The 20,733-nt window shown below is 38.0% G+C and overlaps 2 protein-coding genes across 2 annotated transcripts in view; one reads left to right on the top strand and one right to left on the bottom strand.

Annotated features, from left to right (window-relative positions):
* Window positions 1-1,617: 1,617 nt before the first annotated feature.
* On the bottom strand, window positions 1,618-14,090 carry LOC111869003 (dihydrolipoyllysine-residue acetyltransferase component of pyruvate dehydrogenase complex, mitochondrial; the record flags this gene model as incomplete). Its single annotated transcript, XM_023860167.2, is given in 9 exon segments — window positions 1,618-2,170; window positions 2,712-2,851; window positions 5,135-5,297; window positions 6,772-6,965; window positions 7,902-8,102; window positions 8,996-9,280; window positions 9,432-9,568; window positions 10,680-10,843; window positions 13,926-14,090. Coding segments are annotated over 9 exon segments (1,533 nt in total). The 3' UTR covers window positions 1,618-2,040.
* Window positions 14,091-14,530: 440 nt separating this feature from the next.
* Window positions 14,531-20,733, top strand: part of LOC111869032 (NPC intracellular cholesterol transporter 1) — a 74,471-nt gene continuing 68,268 nt past the window's right edge. Inside the window, exon 1 of the mRNA XM_023860218.2 lies at window positions 14,531-14,917. Coding sequence (XP_023715986.1) covers window positions 14,780-14,917 — 138 coding nt within the window. The 5' untranslated portion in view covers window positions 14,531-14,779. The remainder of the gene's footprint in view (window positions 14,918-20,733) is intronic.

Here is a 20,733-nt window from a genome sequence, read left to right on the forward strand (position 1 = left end):
TTCTCATATCTGCGCAAGTACAGCAAATTATGGACAAAATTTGGGACTTGTGAGCACACAGTAAACTGTGAGTGGAGTACGAGTGGGCTGTGCTTGTGTATGTGCAGAAAAAAATGGATAGGACTTTGGCTTGTGAAGAACAGCTTCTGATCAATAGTCAGTTGCAAGTAGAAGTTTAAGAACATCTTAAAATATTTAATTCTGATAATGCTTATGATGATGAGACTTCAAATTATTCTTTGTTCTTTTGATACCCTTGTGATAAACACTTCAATTGAGAATAAATATTGCCGTACCATACTATTACTTAAACTTTGGTGCTATACTGTGTTATCATAATTGGAATTTATGGGACAGCCTTGTAGTTACTAATTTTAACAATTTTCAGATGAGTATCCATTACAATGAGAATTTCTATGAATTGCATACATTTTTGTAATATCATTCCACTCTACAATAATCAAACTTCTTTGGATATTATTCATCATCCCAATTTTTATGTGAGATAATGTTTGGAGACTAGACTCTGTCTCCATCCTGAGGTAAAAATCTACTCTGCTGGGCCCAATTGAAAGAGCTAGTCCCTGCATCTACACCTAACAAACAACTTATTCATATGTAGGACTTGAGGTTCTCACAGCAGTGGTTATGAAGAGTTCTATCTTCTGGGACATTACTGGGAGTTTTGAAGCACATGTCACCCCCATCTTCAGGGTCGAAGACCAGGGTGAATCAAGTAGCAATAAGAGCTCTACTTGCTATCTGCTTTATGCTGATTTCCTCCTTGGCTTATTCTTTGACACTGAAGATGGAAGCTACATGTTCCATTGAAATGTTGGATGACTTTCAATGGACTACATGGTGTTATATCTCAGAAGTAAAGTAAAAAGTAAAAGTAAAGTAAAGGTATCCCTGTAACAGGCCTTGGAGGCCCATGGGGTTGTGAGATGTTGAGGTTCCCACATTTTCTAGGCAATCGGCTCATAGGTGGCGGCAAGGTATATCTCAGAAGACAGAACTCAACTTGTTCATAAGACTTCAACACTGCATAAAAGCTCCTACAAACCTACTTAAAGGTTTATCATTTATTCCTCCAACAATATCCAGAGGAAATATCTGTCTTCAACTTATTCTAACAGTAACAAAATTTAAAATGTTCAGAGTTCCTAGTTACAGATACCAAGTAGTCAGGAGTGCCAATAAAAAATGTCATGCTTTCTACTTAAAATCCTTCAGTGGAAGTTTCTTTCCCTGAATATCACCCTACTGCCATCTAACAACTCAGAGAGAACCACATGGGATGCATTCTGCCTCCTATATCAGCAGCAGAATTTGTTATAAGCTAAGGAGCTAACTTGTAATTTCAACAACTCATATGATTTTAAATATCTGACATTATATACATCTGTACAGTTGACACTGTTCCAAACAATGCACTCTATAACGAAACAACTTTTGTTTCAAATTTATTGACTCTTAGATATATTTCAAATATATTATATACATCTGATTTACAAACATTCTGCACATTGTTTTATGGCTCTACTAATAATTAGGATGAACACCTCATAAGCTGAAACTGGCTAATTAACACAAAAATAATTTGGAAATACACTGTTTAATCAAAGGATTTTTATTGGGGTTTGTACTTTCAGGGATAAATTTCTGCTTGTATAGTACAGAAGCACACTGTCCCTTAAAAATAACATTAACTACATTTCAAATATTTTTCAAAATTTACAGGTTTCAATTCATCTTCAAACATTAATTACAAGTGTTTCAAACACAGTTCTTTATAAAAAAAAATATCAACATTTCATACAGCAACTTTAAAAAATTCATTGCTTTGCTATGTTCATTTTCCAGTGCACTATTCCAGCAGACTTATCTTGACCTCCTATCACATTGGTCATTAACTGCATGCTTGAAACTATCCAACATAAACTGGGCTTACAAATTCCTGACAACATGTATTATGGCAGGGCATATGACATTAATTATCTCCACAGACTAGACATAGAGTAAACTGCCTTGCACATGTTACAGCAACATGGTGTGTGGTTTTTCAAGCAACTGTTTGAATTTGGATATCCACTGTGCACCCACAGCTCCATCCACAACACGGTGATCACAGCTGAGTGTCACAGACATAAATTCTGCTTCTTTAAACCTGCAACAACAGAGATACTAGTCCAGCAGTCAATTTTGAGATCTTTGATTTCCAGCCACAATGTAATCTGAAACTGATTTCATATCAGAATTATAAAATTACTGATAAAGATAACCAAAATTTCTTTTCTTCTTTTCAATTCAACTCTAATACAAAATTATGCACAACTGTTTCTGAGCTATTTAGAATATTAAATTTTCAGATTAACAGGGTTTTAGTATCTGTTTACTTTTCCATTAAAATATGCAACCAAACTATCTGAGCAATCTTTCTACTGAAAACCTTTACAGTTCACTCAAATCTATGGAGTACAGTGAGGGGACTCATTGCAAGGGGTGCATAAATCACTAGGGAAAACGAAAAAGCTTCAAGAAAAACTTGCTCCTGTCTCACTCTTTCTATCACAAATCCAACATCAGCAGCCCAGGCACTGCATTTGGTCCTCTGCAGTAAGAAATCTTCTGAGAGTATTCTTATCCTATTTATTTACTATCTGAAGATATTATTTTCATGCCAAATGTGAAAACAATTTAGTACTTACCCTGCTTCTGAATCTTTATCAGGTACAAGTCTTTTCTCATTTGTTCCTACAGCCAGAATACACACCTGGGGGGGATTAATGATGGCAGAAAAGTTCTTCACACCAAACATTCCCAAATTAGAAATGGTAAATGTTCCACCCTACAAAACAAACCATGGAATATCAATTATAATAAGCATAAGTGTATTTTCTTTATTGCTAGTGGGGTGGGACTAAGTTCCTTGTACTGCGGCCACTTCTGGCCTATTGTACCAGCCCCAAATGATAGGTGAGGGTGATTGTGGAGCAATTGATGGAATGAAGATTGGCAGGGGAAACCGAAGTACTGGGAGGAAACCTGCCCCAGTGCCACTTTGTCCACCACAAATCCCACTTGACCAGACCCGGGATTGAACCTGGGCCGCAGCGGTGGGAAGCCAACGACTAACCGCTTGAGCTATGGTGCGGCCTAAGCATAAGTGTAAGTATAAGTATAAAGTGTATTCCTCCTCAAGTTCCACCACATCATGGATAGAAGGTTTGCATGTCCCATGACTTGGAGACCTATGCTGGCAGAAGCATAAGCTCAAATAGTTGCCCATGCCAGAAAGGGCAAAGGGTAGAGGTCAGATTAAATGCAATCCCTGGTCCTGCAGATTGGGAGTTGGGTGTGGGATAACAACCCCAACATGGAAAATTTTCCTGTTATGAAACCATGAAGGAGACCAAGTCCCACACAGGGCTGTAGCACCAGTTAAGAAGATATAGTATATTAAGACAAACTTCTATAGAGCGATTCAGGAAAAGTCTGCAAAATACTGTATGCATATTAATCAAATGGTTCTGAGTAGAGAAATGCTGAATGAAAGGAAGTTCATTATCATAATTTGGTTCATCCTGGTCTGTCACACTAGTAAGTGTATATATGAATTTTAATCACCTTTTGAAGATGGTCATTTTGACCGAAACATGTAAGGACAAAAAATTAAAAACACAACTTCTATCAATCACACTAGACAGTGGTTAAAATTCTTATATACAAGTTCATTATCAAAGTTAATAGAAAGTCCATCGAGTGTAACAATTTGTAGGTCAAATTGTTACACTCGACGGACTTTCTATTAACTTTGTGATTGATAGTGTAACGGACCAAAATGAAACAATTAAAAAAAAAAGTTCATTATCACCTGAAGGTGATAGGTATAGTGATTAATATTCTTTAGTGACCACCTGTTATACAAAATGTATTTATATTTTTCACATCAACAATGCACATGAAAAGTATTAATTGCAGAATTTATGTTTTCTTTGTATGTTACTTTCATTGCATTTTTGTTTCTTGAAACAGTGACTACGGCTTCACCTTGGACCCAAAGGATATTAATCTAGAAAGCTGCATTCATAAATCAAGTTTTCATTGTCCTGGCAACAAAATTACAAAATTTCTTTATTCTAATTTAATCTGGCCACATATGTTACTATATACTGCCCCTTTTTAACAAGTCCTCTAAAAATATTTTACTTGCAGAAGGAAGCAGGTTCAAAAAGGCTCAAATAAAAAGGAAGTCAGGCTCAGTGAGACAGTGTCCGCTACAGATCTCCAAAATATTCTGTTCGGATCCCAATTGCCAGAAATTCTGAGTTTTTGTGCATTTCCTTCAGATCACCTAAGCAATTGCTGAATTTTTAAGTTTATTTTATTATGATTTTCCAATTGCATAGGTTATACAGTGTCAAGTGTAAGAACAGCTGTGGATGATTAACTGAGGGGAATGTGGAAAGAAGTGATCATTGCTTAAGATATGTTCCTAGGATTTGCCTGGATTGATTGATTCGAGGGTTACATAATAACACTCTTCAGGTGCACAGGATATATATACCATAAAATGAGAGGATAATCATGCATGATAAATTGGAAAAGACATGGAATGAAGCAGTCATAGCCTAATTTATGATACTGGTACTATCCCAGCATTTGCCTGGATGAACTGAGGAACACCACCAAAACCTTAATCAGGAGATCTGGGATTCAAACTCAGAACTTTGACAGCATGAATCAAGATTATTATCCACTCAACTGCAAATAGTAATCTGTCTGAAAGAACTGAGATAACCAAGAAGAACCAAAGCTTGGATTCTCAGCTTCTAGGCCAGGAATCACACATGTGACCTCCAAACTATTGTGATATTCTGTGTAAGTTTTGAGGTTTTCACGGCGATGACTATGAAGAAAGTCGTTCCTCTGAAACGTCGGCCAAAACGAAGAATACACGGCGCCTAAACCCAGAAGACGACTTTCTTTATTGTGATATTCCATCATAAAATGCTAGAATAACAGTTCTTCAAAAGGATCATAAACCTCCTTTTTTTTGCTTTTACATGTCAAGACAGTGTTACATATATGCAGCACAATATCCCCATTAACTACCACAGCAGTGTCATACCTGGAACTCGTGTGGCTGAAGCTTGCCTTCCCGTGCTCTTGCTGCCAGTGATTTCACCTCTCTACTAATTGCAGCCAATCCCTTCCTTTCAGTTCCGAACACAATAGGTGTTATTAATCCCTTGTCTGTGCTTACTGCTACACTGATGTCCACAGAATTGTACCTGACAAGAGAACATGCCACAAACAGCATGAAGGCAATGCAGTGAATTTTCCTTATATCATATTTCATATCAATGTATATTCAAATTAACACACATTGCATTAAACCCCAACCAAAACTGCATATACATTATATTGTGGGGTACAGACCCATTGCTAGGCAGACCTTGAAACAAAATATGATGCAACAGCATGGTGAATATGCCTCTACAACAAAGAAGGTACTGTTGAAAACGGTGTGTCCTACTCAGTCCATACAAAAAGGAGTTATAAGGAAGACAACTGGGGCAACCCGGTTAGCAGTCAGTTGAGAGTTGAGCTCTGCAAGGAAGGCTGAGAAGAGATGGTGCTATAATTCAGTTGTGAAATGTTAACCAGAAGGCAATGGCGTGACCAGAAAAGCTGAAGAATCGCCATTGTTAAGAGTGATTATCAGGAAATGTCTAGTGAAAGCAGACTGAAAACACTTATAGTGTAGGGATCTGTAGTGTGGAACTCAACAATAGTGTTATAGTTATTTGTAGTTATGACCTCTAAGTGGTCAATAAATCTAATTATCCAAAACCCCATCTATAGTCACCAATAAATTATGACAATATAAAATAAGTTTTCAGTAGTCCGTTGTACTACAAATGCCATTTTTTAAGCAGGAAATTTCATGAATCTATCCAATAGTTATTTGCATTTATTAGCAGAATAAATTAAAAACATTGGATTATGGAAAATTAGATGTTACAAATATGACCAAATCTCTTTAAAAGGCATTATATTCTATTCAGTGTACAAGACTGTTATATTCTCTTCATGCAGATAAGCAGAAGAAGCACTGCTTTAAGTTAGATTATAGTGAAGCGGCCTCCGTAGTCTAGGGGTAACGTTCCCACCTCATGACTCAAGGTATGCGGGTTCAAACCTGTTGGAGGTCGTGGAATTTTTAAGGGCGGAAAAATTCAGGGAACAAGTCCTCCGGGAGGAACTTTAAGCCGTGGGTCCCGTGTCATAGATTTACGGCACGTAAAAGATCCTCGTGTCTCTAGGAGACCTCTGAGCAAAATTAGGTAAAAAAGTTTCCTGCCCAAGTAGTTTCCAATGCCTCCAGTAGATGGGGAAAGTATCGGGTACCACTGCCAGTAGAGGGGCCGAACTCACTGGCTGAATGGGGCTGATAGAGAGCACCAGTATTGGAAGGGTATGGCGATTGGTAGAATATCAAAGGGGGACATACAATAGATCAACAACTGGTCACGGTGCATGGGGAAACCCACCCCCTCCAATAATGAATAATAGATTATAGTGACTGCTGTCACTGTCATCAATGGAATGTGCTTAGTGTAGTGTCACCAGATGTGAAAATTACATTAGATTTAAAACACAACTGCACAACAATTACTGGATCAAATGAAAAGAAACTAAAACAGTTCATGTTGTATGAATTAATAATTTTTCTTAAAGATTAGTTCAATTAAGAACACTTACTCTCTAATTACTGTGTCCATCCATGCCGAATTTGCTTCAGGTATTTTTTTACATGCCAGTGATGCTGCTTTGATGATGAAGTCATTGATGCTAAGTTTGAGATTATCTTTTTCCAATAACTTGTTCAGTTTCTGTCTCAGAGATAGAAGTTGGTCCATGTTTATATCCACCGATAAATAGAAATGTGGTATTGTCTGTAATAATCAGTAGAAATTTTATCAAATCTAAGGGAAACTATCAAAGAATAAAATAAAATTACATAATCAAGGTATTCATGACTTGGAATTTATACAAAGGTTTTTAGCTTGAACTCCTCCTCCTATCCCTTTTTGTCTTTCTATCAATATTTCTCAGAGGTTCCATGTTTTGGCTACGCATGTTCTGAACTGAGGGTGATAACCTTTTAAATGCTTTCCTTGAATTTTAGGCTGTTCCACATAAATACAAATTGTACTACGCCATTTTCACCAACAGTAAAATTTCAGTTTTGAACCCTATGTAACAGCCAATGATTATTCAAACTTGAAGATGTTCTAAAAGTGCAGTTATTCTTTCTAATCAGAACAGTATTCTGAGATGTACTTTCTGAGGAAGATGTTGCTCTTACTTGCATCTAGAGGAGTATAGACTGCTGCTTCTAGGATTAAGGGATATTATAATTGTGGGTTCAATTTTCAAGGTTCAGTTCAGTCATAACAGATATATAAAGGAAAGGGAAAGTTTTCCCTGTGCTTAAATTATTAAGCACTGCACCATGAAGGCATATGGGAGAGTGGTTGTACAGATCCACATTTTCTTGGCCTCAGCACTAGCTGGAGCTGAGTGGTCAGCTTCATACCCTGGCCACTTACCTCCAGGGAAAGAGCAACTGGTGTCCACTGGATAAGAGGCTGGGTGGACCCCAGAACTGGTCTGGATAATGTGGAGAAAATACTTGACCCTACAGGGACTCAAACTCTGACCCCTTGGTCATCCAGCCCATAGCCAGTCGCTATACCGACTGCGCTATCCTGGCTCCTACCCTTATTTATGATTTTCCCAATTTGAAATCAAATATAGCTACTTCATTCCCACCTCTCAAAAACCTTACATGAGTTTTTACGTTGAAGTCAATAATTAGGAAACCATACCTGTTTTGACAGTTGAAGTCTTTTTGCAATAACTGCCCGAATGCTGGAAACTGGCAAATCTGTGTATGTTGCACCTGGGGCAGCAGCTGGACGAGCAGCTGCAGGGGTAGCTGTGGGAGGAGCAGCTGGTACAGCAACAGGTGCTTTTCCCAGGTCAGCAGCTGTTACAGATCCATATAATCCAGAACCTGACACCACAGCCTTAAAGGAACACATTCTAGTATACATTACATGAAGAATAAATGGAACAAATATGTACCTGTGAATGAAAATCCACAGTTACACATGATAAATTCTCTTCCCTGTTTGCAGCCTGCTGTGTATCATGATTTGTGGTACTCTGGCTGACAAACAACAGTGAAAATAAACTGATCAAATTGCTTACATTGATTTTATTTAATAATGTGAACCAAAACATGTAGCAGTTATTAAATAAAACCAACGTAAACAATTCAATTGGTTTGTTTTCATTGTTGTGCTGACAGCCAGAATACCAAAAATCACAAAAAGCAAAATGATAAATTTTGTAATCTTAACACAGACCGTTAATATCAACAATGGTATCTCCCTTACTGAAAATAATGTTAAGTCAAAATATAATCTCATTCTTAAAATTCTCAGCCTTGAATACGTTTTTATATACTGAATATAAAATCCACAGTTCCCTGTTTAACTAAAAAGCCACAATTATTTTCAAATGAAAAATTATATATTTTTTAATTAATATGAAATTGATATCATCTGCAGGGTTATCATAACAAACTCCTTGAACCCCGAGTAGACAATGTCAGTCATTATGGACATTTCACCATGAAAATTACTTCTTGTATGCTAGAATCCTATAAAGTAAAAGGTAAAGTCGTCTCTGTGCTTAATGAATTAAGCGCTACGCCATGAAGACGTATGGGGGAATGGATGTATAGATCCATGTATTCTTGACCTTGACACTAGTTGGAGATGAGCAGTCAGCTTCACGTCCCGGCTGCTTTATCCCCCTGGGAAAGAGCCTCCATGACCTACTGGATAGGAGGGTGGGTGAGCCCTACAACTGGTCTGGATCATATAGAGTTCACAAAGAATTATAATTTTCATACTGTCAAATCAAGCCCTTTCTCTGCTGCCAATCTCCTTGCTAGGGGGCTGGCAAACACTCTTTCACCACCAGACAAAGCTGGAGCAGTTTCAGCAGAAGTGGGTGCAGCTGGCATTGGTGCTGGCGCTGGTGCTGGTGTTGGTGGTGGTGGTTGTGGTTGTGGTGTCTGTACTAATGCTGGTGCTCCCACTTGTGCAGAAGCTGCATCTAGGGCAGCAGGTGAATCATCTTTGAAATCCTTAAATGCTCCAACATCAGACTGGCTCTCCGTAATAATGCACACAAGCTGTAAGGTCAAGACATGCTCTCAATTTGTAGGAGAGCACCTGGTCTGTCTCTCATGCTCAAATAAAAACTTTAATAAATTCCACAGAGCCCACCAAGGGTAAAGAGTAAGATATCTACACAGAAAAGAATCAAGATGAATTACAATTTACCTTGCCAACCCGCACATCTTTCGTGCCTGCTGGAACAAGAATCTTTGCTAGATAGCCTTCCTCTGGTGTCTCAAAACCCATTGTGGCTTTATCTGTTTCAATTTCTGCCAATAAATCTCCTTCATTCAACTTGTCTCCTGAAATAATAATAACAATAATACAACACCACCAAAACAACAATAATTTAACACAATTCCTTTATTAAAGCGCTAACAAACAGCCTATAAACAAGCAAGCTCTATCAAATGTATACACAGAATAAACCAACAACAGAATTATTACTATTATTGTTTTATGCTGTTGTGATTATTATTATTATTATTATGGTGGGGACAATGATGAATATCATCAATGTTGCACAAATGTCTTGTATGTTAACATACAAAGAGTCGATGTTATATGGTGAAACTTAAATGCACATGCAAAGTGCCCACTATCTTAAAACAATGCTAATGATTTTCACCCCAAATTCCATATTTTCCCCCTGCCTCCACCTTGAGAAAGCAAGTGTCAAACTGACCTTGTTGGTTCAGTCTTCCAATAAATACCCCATTATACAGCATGTATGGTGAACAAGGTTTGCAAGTCATACAAACCTGCTGGTTATATCAGAAATACTCTTATACAAACCAAATACAGTCAAATTTAGTTCTTGAGTGGGGTTTTCCTGGGTGACATAGTGAATTGATGGACAAAAGATTCTGGATATATATACTGTTTTATGATCATAAATTCAATTAGCCTCTATTGTAATGGGACGTAATGACAGATGATGATGGATGATGCTGTTGGCAGTGACTGGGAGAACAATCACGTGGGGATTGCACACATGTGCATCGCAAATTTGTTTTTGAATTCCTTACTTACTTACTCATGCAGCTGAGCCCTTCTGGAGGAGCTGCCAATTCTGCAGCTACTCAAGAATTTCCCAGCATTTTATGGAACCTGAAGGTTCGTTTTTGAATAGCTTTATAAAAATGGTAGTAAATTTTCTTTGAAATTCCTGCCAGTTTGACAAGAATTTATGATAAAGGAATAACAGATAACCAGGAGCTTACTGTAGAATGCATTCTTGTTCACATACAAACACATACACATTTTCTATGCCATCTACATTTATATTAGGGTAGCAATTTCATTTTGTTTAGAAATTAAATTCTATATGTCAGCGTAAGTTCTAAAGATGATCAACTGACAGGCCTTATGAGCAACTCACAAACATTAATTTATGAAGCACAACGTACTTGCCTTCCTTTTTTTCCCAGCTGATGATAGTGCCCACCTCCATAGTTGGTGACAATGCAGGGAGAGCTACTTTTGTGTGTGTAGGCAAATCAGGACTATAATAGCACTTCTGTGTAATGTCCCACCTCCATGAATTATTCTTTTTTCCAAGTAATGAGGTTCCATACCTGCAATATTACAACTTCAGATAACTATAGTTTCTTCTTCAATAGTTACCAGACTGATCTGATATAACATTACCAAGTTTAACAGCTAGAATGTTGTAACTTATGGCTTCAGGCAAGATCTCTGACCACCTGCATTTTACCCACTTGACAAAGGAAATATGACTGATGAATGAAGGTGAAGGAGCTGGCCAACAGAGAGGATCCATAGATTAAAGTTGATTCAAAGCACAGTGGATCCCTGGTATAGCTCCCATTCACAGAAAACAGAATTTGTCAAAGGTGAGGGAAGAACAAATGGAGAAACCTAAAACTGAATCTGGTCATTCTTGAACAAGGAACCTGTGCCTCACTTCTAGACTACTAGGTGAAGATCACATTTACATTTACATTTACATTTATTTTCACTTCATGGATCCAATCATCTCCCAGTAGGGCTGGATATAAAACATGTCACACATTACAAATTCATGATGACTACACATCATACATGGGGGCATGCAGTAGCGTAGTTGGTTGAGGGGCTATGCTACAAGCCAGAAGGTCATGGGTTCAAGTCCGAATGAGGTCATTGGACTTTCTTCAGTTGACCTAATCCTTCCAGCAGCACTAGACCCTAGGATTTACTCAGCCTCTAACAGAAATGAGTACCAGGAATATTCTTGGAATATTCTTGGGGTTAAAGGGCAGCTGCTGCGTAGGGCTGACAGCCTTGCCGCCATCTATGAGATGATCGTCTAGATACTGTGGGACCCTCAACATCTCACAATCCTATGGGCCTTCACGACCTGTTACAGGGATAGCTTTACTTTACATTTTACACATCATACATCCTTTGTCCAATAAAATATATAATCAGGCCTCACCCAGACAGCACAAGTTGTCAAGACTACACACATAGGCCATGGAAAAACCACTGTAACATTCACACCTTGCCATTCCACATACTGGCCAGCCATATCATCAAGACAGTTTCATTGTAACATATTAAAATTCATAACAAACACAGACGTCATATATACTGCCACACTTACAACAAGCAAGTCTCAACAATGTATAATACAAGCAAACAGAATATTTATTAACTCTTAACTTCTGAATCCCCTGCATGCTCAACAAATTCGTCAATAGAGTAAAATGCGTTACTTTGCAAATAATTTTGTAAAACAAACCTAAATTGATTTTTATCATGTTTTAAAACTGAAATATTTGATGGCAGAGTGTTAAATAACTTTATACCTGAATAACACATCCCAGAACTATGATTTAGATCTTGTAAATAATGGCATCAAAACTACAGATATTTTTTTGCAATTGCCTTCATTAAGGTGCAATCCCCTCTTAAACGTCCCAGTTTGTTCTTACACTTTTAAAGTTCAATTTCTACAGCTCTAGCCCAGTTACATGTAGTGAGGGTTCTACATGCAGAACTTTCCTCAGTGCAGTTTGTACCTACTGTCCCCCACAAAATATTAAATTACAATTTCATTGCATGTACTTTACATAAATTTTATTTATTTATTTACTTATTTGCAGTTTATTAAATGCTGCTGTCAGTAGCTTGGACTCTATAGCACAAAATGGTGGGATGACTAAGGAATCACGAACAAAAAAGGATGTAAAAGAAAGCAACCCAACATTTTCTTTGAGGGCCAGAGGAAAACCTCCATCAGGATAACCAATCTCCGGGCCAAGACTTGCATCCAGGACCTCCAAAATACAAAACAGGAGTGCTGCCCACTCAACTGTGACATTCAGTCAGTTTTACATAAAGTGACAATCGTATGATAATGAAAAATGGTGAGAATATGAAATGGCAGATCCCTGCAGGAAAGGAAACCCCTATAAAACATCAAAACTGTTGCCAAATTCTAAATATTAACCTGTGACAAAAACGTGATATTGAATGTGATTTATAAAAATTCACCCTAAAATATCAGTGACAATATTTTATACATTCAAAGGACAAGTAGTACATGTATAACAGACACTTAAACTGTATAGCTACTATGACTAAATACATATATAAACAGTGAAAAATACTGCTTATGGTGAGCAGCGATGAAATTAAATGAAAAGATTTTCTTGGGACAAAGCATGAAAAACCTGTTGCAATACTCCAAGAAAAGGCCTTATGAAAGGTAATGTTGCCCCAGTGCTTTATTAATTAAGCATTATACCATGAAAACATATGGGGGAGTGGACGTATAGCCTTTACTGACATATTTGGAGAGAAGAGAGAGCTTCTTTGTTGCACCTGAATTGCTAACTGCTGCTCAAAACCTGATCTAAACTGTAACCTATAACATGCTAACTTAATGAAATCATGAACTTGAATTTGGCTGACACAGGATGTTTGGTAAGGTATTCTATGATATGAGATTAGAAACACTTTTCTATATCATTCAACTATGCATAAATTCTGCGATTTTGGAATGATTGTCAGTCTTCAGAATTTGGTATATGAATGTAACATGATTTCTTCACAGAATTCTGCTACATGCTATATACAATACAGCATAGGGAAACAATAAAGTATTTTCCCCTCAAAGACAATATTATTACTCTTTATTATCTTCAGACACACAAAGAATAACTGGACTTAAAAAAAAAGGGTTACATGAATGCAAGAGGAAACCAACAAAACAAAATACTTATATGTTCTGAGTAATAACTTTCCTTTAGCAATATACACGTCCAGTAAATTGCGTTTACTTATATTCTAGGAAATGAGCCAAGAAATGCACAAAGAGCGCTTTCAATAGCTCATATAATATAGCGTCAAAAGATAGAATTATAAATTGTAAAGAGTGTGAAAGGAAGAAGTCAGCTTCATTTAATGCCCTGGCTCTGTTTTGTTTCCTTTTGGAGGGACTACGGAAACCAACGAAAAATCACTTAGGATATCCGGTCCGCGAGCAGAGATTTGAACCTGGGACCTCCGCAATATGCATAAGTACTAACCACCCGGACGCTACGAGTGGCTAGCTTAGATCAAAGTCAAACTCTATCCTGTAATGACAATTTCGTGCAGTACTTTATATTACTTTTAAAAATTTATTCAAATTTAAAGTAGTAAGATTACCTGTGAGGATGTTTTCTCCTAACATATTCGACGCTTAAGCACCTGACTACATTTGTTCGCAAAGCTCTTTTAACAGTTAATTTTAAGATATCATTTCGCCATATAATCGTTCGTAACATTGTTTTGTTTATATCTTAAACTATATGTATATAAAGTTTCTGATATCTAGATAAACTTTATAATTCGTTAACCGTTCACAGCATAATCCAAGGACGTTGCCCTGAACAGCTGGAAGGTCACATTGGGTAAATAGGTTATATATATATATATATGTGTGTGTGTGTGTGTTCTACTTCCGAGGGAAATACCAAGAAGCACGAGGTGCATTCTGTGACGATACTGGTTTATTCTGTGCAAACCTCTTTAACAAAACATCAAACGCCACAACTTCAGGTATCAAGCAGAAGCAAGACAGTGTCCTTTATAAAACCATAAATCACGCATTATGACTACTACTAAATAATTCCATTTATTAGCAATCATATGAAACAATTAGAGGAAACCACCCGTAACCACTTTGCATTCTCGTCGTAGGCGAAATTCACCTTCCGTTTCTGAGACGCTGCTCGGGTGTGATCCGTTGCTAGTAAACGTCATATAGTTGACTCATGAAAGGTCATGGATTTCATGATTCATGAATGTGTGTGAACCTTGTAACAGCTAGCGATCATTTCGATCTGTGCCGTCAAGGAGGGAAGAACTTTGGAAGTTCGTGTTAGTGCTTAATATTTGTGCGTACAATAGAATAAATGATGCCAGAATAAGTGAATTAATGTATATTTGTACACGTTGTGTGTGGTGTGAAGAATTACTAGACCTTGAAGAAGCTGTCTTGTCTGAACACTGAAGCAAAAATGTCACCTCTGTCGTTTGGTCTAAGACGTAAGACTGAAAATAGGCATTTTAAAGACTGTCATCATAATGTTTTTTTACCAACGGATTTATGGACAAAGTGGATCACTTTGTTGCTCGTCGTTTCTGTTTTTGGTCAGGTATGTGTCCTTTTTCGACAAATATAATTTGTAGCGTTTGTGTGACTGACGTTCGCCATATTTCACGTATTACTTTCGTATCAACCACACCCCTTGATAACTTAATAATACAGGTACTGAGTATCAGAGCTTATATGTATAGCTTTTATTGTAAGTTTGTGACATATAGTATTTAAAACATGAACCTCTTTTTTCTTTCTGAATATTAAAGCACATAAGATAGCATGCTGTTAGACTTGGTGGTCCATTGGTCTTGTGTCTCTTCTTTTTAACGAAAGATATGTAGTTAATTTACAATATAAAATAATTAGACTGTTTCAGAATTACATTCCAACAAGATCTGAAATTTTTGAGAGTTATTCAATCTGTTTGCAAACTAGCTTACTGCAGTTTACAGACATGTAGACATGACATGTTCTATATCCATCTTTAGATCTCTTGAACTTACAGTAAATACAAATACAGTACAGAATATAAGAATTGAATCATGTAGACCGAATGGCTGGCGTAGCGGTAACCGCGTTAACGCTCTTGGTAATGATCAGTTCGATTCTCGACTGGAACACTGGTTTATGGTTTTTCATTGTTTTCCACTGCCCATCCAGGCAAATCCTAGGATAATACCTTTATTTCGACTACAGCCGCTGCTCTCCAAATCCTTTCCATTCCATCTGTCATCCTACAATGCGACCTATATACCGCTATATACCTACTGAGAGCCATAAAATAACCCACAGAAATGAACGAATGATCAGCATGTACTGCATATAAAAATGCTACAGTTGAGTGCAGTTATCATTTACTATGACAGATGGTGTGAATGTTAAATTCATTATTCAGAATGTACCTTATCCACATAAAGGACAGTTTTATATTATAATTATTTTAGGGTCTTGAATAATGTGATAATTGGGGAGCCTATTTCTGTCTTAAGAGCCGTTGTGTTGGAAGATTCCTTAACAACAAGGAATTTCTTGATTGCTTAGTAACTAGAATTGTCAAGGAGGCCACTTGGGATATAGTGATAGCCCATATTTTTGATAGCTTAGGATAAAATGAGTGACTGTCTATTTTTTATGCCACTATTGATGTGGGTGCACTACCTTTTTAACATTAGATAATAGTATGTTGCTATCATAGTTTAAGTTCCAGAAATGTACAATTAAGTACAATGGCAAATATTGGAAGAACGAGAAGTGAGGTTTGGAGGTGACAGATGGACACTGTGTGTTTGAATTGTACAGATCCATCAGGTGGTTCATGCCTAAAACAGGTAATCATTTAATTGCAAATTAAAATGGACCCAATCTTCACACTGGAAGATATGTCATAAATTTAAGTATTAATATGTTAACATCTTGTAAACTGAAATTGAGGTTGGCTGTAGTTTTGTGTGTGATGTCCATTTTTATAACATGGCACTGATGATTATTAAGTGAAGTGAGGTAAATGATGAGGGTTCAATTATGTGTGATTTGATGGGTGTGTGTATGCTTTGCATTGTTGATCATTTGTTAAATTATGGAAATAATGCAGTAACAAGTAGAAACAAAAAGAAACTCCATGGTTTTAATCCTCAAGCGAACTATACTGACCAAGCGAGCAACCTACTGCCACTTGTCGGTAAAGTTAGTGCCAACTTTAGTGGCTAGAGGGTGTCGCGTGGTCAGCACAACAAATCCCCAAGGCCGTTAATTTCGGTTTTCTAGACTGGAGCCACTATTTCCTTGAAATAGCTCCTCAATTATCCCCACGAGGCTGAGTGGACCCCGTTCCAGACCCATTACTTCTCAGATGATCTGGTAACACCAGGTATCAAACCTGGGACAAGTAATAAAAATAAAGTTAACCTTCATTATATCTTGCGCACTACTACAGCAGTTCATGCATCTGTCCAGGAGGTCTAGTGTTATGCCATTAACAATATATGAAGGTTGTTCCAAGGTAGTGTGCCTGAGGGATTATTCTGGATGAAGGAACAGGGGATGTTAAAAATAGTCTCGAAGGGTGTTGAGGCCGGCACCATGTTGAAGCATTAGCCAAATGGGTCCTTGCCTGAACTCTGTGTGGCTGCTGCTGGAACCACTGCTGCAATACTCGGCCCTAATGTCTTCATGAACTGGTTTAATGTCATCATACTTCATAAATGTCATTATGACCATTAATGGCAAGGAGGAGGTTTATATCCCCTATTTATGGACAATGAAAGTATAAGAACAAAAGTAACATACTGTTTCAAATGCACCATAAAAGTTGTCCCTGTGCATAATTGATTAAGCACTACATCATGTAGATATGTGAGGGAGTGGAGGTAAAGCTCCATCATTCTTGACCTTTGTAATAGGTAGAGGTGATTGGTCAGCTTCACACCCTGACCGATTTACCATTGGGGAACCAGCCCCCAGTATCCGTTGGATAGCAGGAGGCTAGGTTGACCTTATAGCTGGTCTGGATATTATGGAGACAAAAATCTCTTGCTCCTGCCGGGAATTGAACCCCAGCCATCGAGCCTGTATCCGGTCACTATTCTTGCTCCATTTCAAATGCTCCATATTATTGAAAATAGTTTTCAAAATTGTTCAGACTGTAACACAGTTATTTTCTCATGGGCATTCTTGCATGCAGGTTGCAATACTGCGAACAGCCATGCAACACTGATAAAACCACTTGCCTGAATATTCATACTGGCAGTTTACATAAAAAGTTATATTTAGGCCATTTAAGAAGTAATTTTAATGATTCAGTTAGGGTATTAATGATAGGATACATTTTTTTAGAAATTCTTTTAATTCTGGGTGATAATATTTTTACAGTTGTAAGATTTGAGGCTTTCACGGCGGTGACTATGAAGAAAGCAGTCTTCTGGGATTTGGCACCGTGTATATGTGGTGTTAACCGACGTTTCGGAGGAACGTATCGCCCCCATCTTCAGGGTTGAAGAAAAAGTATAAGTAAATCTGCAAGCGACAACACCGTGAGACACTCTTCATTTTTAGAGTTGTTCTGTTTTCATTCCATCCTCTCCAGAATTTACAGGGTGGGTGGTGGGCGGTGGGCAGATGCCTGGCTCCCCCCTGCCCCTCACAAATCCATGTTCTCTTGCTGAATTGTTTGATTACTTTATGATTCTTTACTGGGTGCACAATGTGTGGGATTGAAGGAGGCACAACAGTATAATTAGCAGTGAATAATGTATCAGGAGGCATTTTGAAGGAGGTATTGATGGATGTGGGGTAAAAGTGCTGTCCTGGCTAGCACTGTCACTGTTATGTTGTGGGGTGGGTAGTTACTAGTTAACACATTGAGGACTGGTCGCATGATATCATGCTTTTGGCTTTTAAACCTGGCAGATTGGTCACTTAATATCATGATTTTAGGACACGTTAATTTGTAACACAATATACCTTGCTCTGGGGCCACCCTAGTTGCTAGCAGTGACCTAATAAAACTCTGGAATGTTTGCTTACTTGTCAGTAACTTGATCTCACTGTTTTCTTAAGTGGAATGCTTTGCTGCTCTTGGAGCTGTATGTGTGAGACAATAGTTAGTGGTGGGGTATGGACAAGGACAGATTCTTGTCTGATGAGCCAGCTGACCTGCCTTGTGAGTCAGGTAGTTATGGTGATTGAGAGAGAGGCAGTGACAGGGAGAACAAAGAATTGTGGCCACTGACAGTAAAAGTGACAGTAGCTCCGACGATAATGGGGGTAATAATATTGCGGGGACAGTAAAAAATCACAAAAATCTAAACCCTGATTCGAAATTGAAATACGAAGCCTTTCTGGTTAATGTGGCAAAGGCCTGAGCTACAGACCAGATGGTGGCGGCAGAACCAGTGTCAGGCACAGACTTAGTGCGACCGTTCCCATCAACTCCCACCCCACGCAGGCCTCATGTGGAACCCCCAGGGCGACTCTCGGTTGATATGCAGAAACAGACCCTCGTGAAAATTGTGAAGAATGAACATTCCAAGGGGTAGCATCCTTCTAGGCAATGCCGTGTTTCCACAGTTCACAAAAAAAAGGAGTATGTCTACATTTACAAGTACTGTGTAATGCCACTTCACAAAGGGGAATGTTTCCAGAAATATCACACTCTCAATCACTTCTAGGAGCATTGGTAAATGTTCTCCAAATATTTTAGTTCATAAAATTAATTAGGAGATTTTATATTAATTTTTAAAGTGAACAGTGCAAATGTTAGGATAGTAGGTTTAATAATGGCGGTCCACAGGGTGATTTAAATATTTAAATCGCCAGTCCTTAATGTATTAATTAGACCAGCATGCATGTTATAGTTATCTGTATTGTGATAAATGGTAGCTTTCAGTTCATATGTTCAGGGTTTATCCTCAAGTGAAATTTAAGTAAGTTCCTTCAGATCACCATGCAGTGTAATTAAATGTCTTGGGTCAGAATGTAAGTTGGGTTTTTTTCTAAAATATCTGAAATTGTGGAGCTTCTGATCGTCTGTTAAGCACAGAAGATATGAAAAAAAGTTCATTGCTCCTTCCCCCCCCACCCCACCCCATTTCTGAACAGTGGAGCAGAATTCTTTGCATTTCATAAGTTTGATAGAAGTGAACATTAACTGCTGTGACATGGTAACTGTAGATTTGTATTCTTCACTTGAATTATGGTGTCTAGTCTGTAAGTAGACTTAAATGTTGTTCAGTATTGTGAACAGTCCTCCTGCATTGACCCCAGTTGACCTGAATTTGGTTATGATGTCGATAATTTATTTGATCTTGAGCTGCAGGTTATATGTATTGGTACTGACTGAATAGGCTTGCCACGTGAAACTGGTGGTATAATATGAAGGTTCACACCAGGATCCTGTTCTAAGCATACAGTCCAATCCATTAAACATGCGAATTGCATGTATAAAAAGTTTCTTGTCATCATGCCATCTTGCTTTCTTAAGTGGATGCATATCCTGAAGTTACACAACCATGCATTATCTCTTTTCCCTGTCTGAGGTATATGGTTGGCCCTCCATATTACTTAATTACTTACTTACTCATGGAGCTGAGCTCTTCTGGAGGAGCTGCCAATTCTGCAGCTACTCAAGGATTTCCCAGCATTTTGTGGAACCCGAAGGTTCATTACTGTGTTCGCAAGAGCCCTCCACTGGTCCCTATCCTGAGCCAGATCAATCCAATCTGTGCCATCCCATCCTTTCTATAAGATCCATTTTAATATTCTCCACCCATCTATGTCTTGCTCTTCCCAGTGGTTTCTTTCTTCCGGCTTTCCCACCAATATCCTATATGCATTCCTTTTCTCCTCCATTCGTGCTACATGCCCTGCCCACCTCATCCTCCTTGACTTGATCATTCTGATTATACTTGGAGAAGAGTACAAGTTATGAAGCTCCTTATTGTGCAGTTTTCTCCAAACTCCTGTCACTTCAGTTCTCTTCAGTCCAAATATTCTCTTCAACACCCTCAGTCTGTGTTCCTCCCTTAATGTCACAGACCAAGTTTCACACCCATACAGAACCACAGGCAAAATTATAGTTTTGTATATTCTAATTTTTATGTTTTTGGACAGCAGACAAGAAGACAAAAAAAAAGGTTCTGGACTGAATGGTAGCAGACATTACTTGAGTTCACCCTCCTCTTAATTTCCTCCTGAATGAGGTTTAAATCTGTTATCGTTGTTCCCAAATATCAGAACTCTGCCACATTTTCAAAACATCTGTTTCCTATCTTTATGTCATGATTTTGCCCTGCATTTTGGTGACGAGACAGCAACATATACTTAGTTTCCTCTCTGTTTACTTCTAGACCAACCTCTTTACTTCCGTCAGTTAAA

Source organism: Cryptotermes secundus, unplaced genomic scaffold, assembly GCF_002891405.2.
Source record: "Cryptotermes secundus unplaced genomic scaffold, Csec_1.0 scaffold70, whole genome shotgun sequence".
NCBI lineage: Eukaryota > Metazoa > Arthropoda > Insecta > Blattodea > Kalotermitidae > Cryptotermes > Cryptotermes secundus.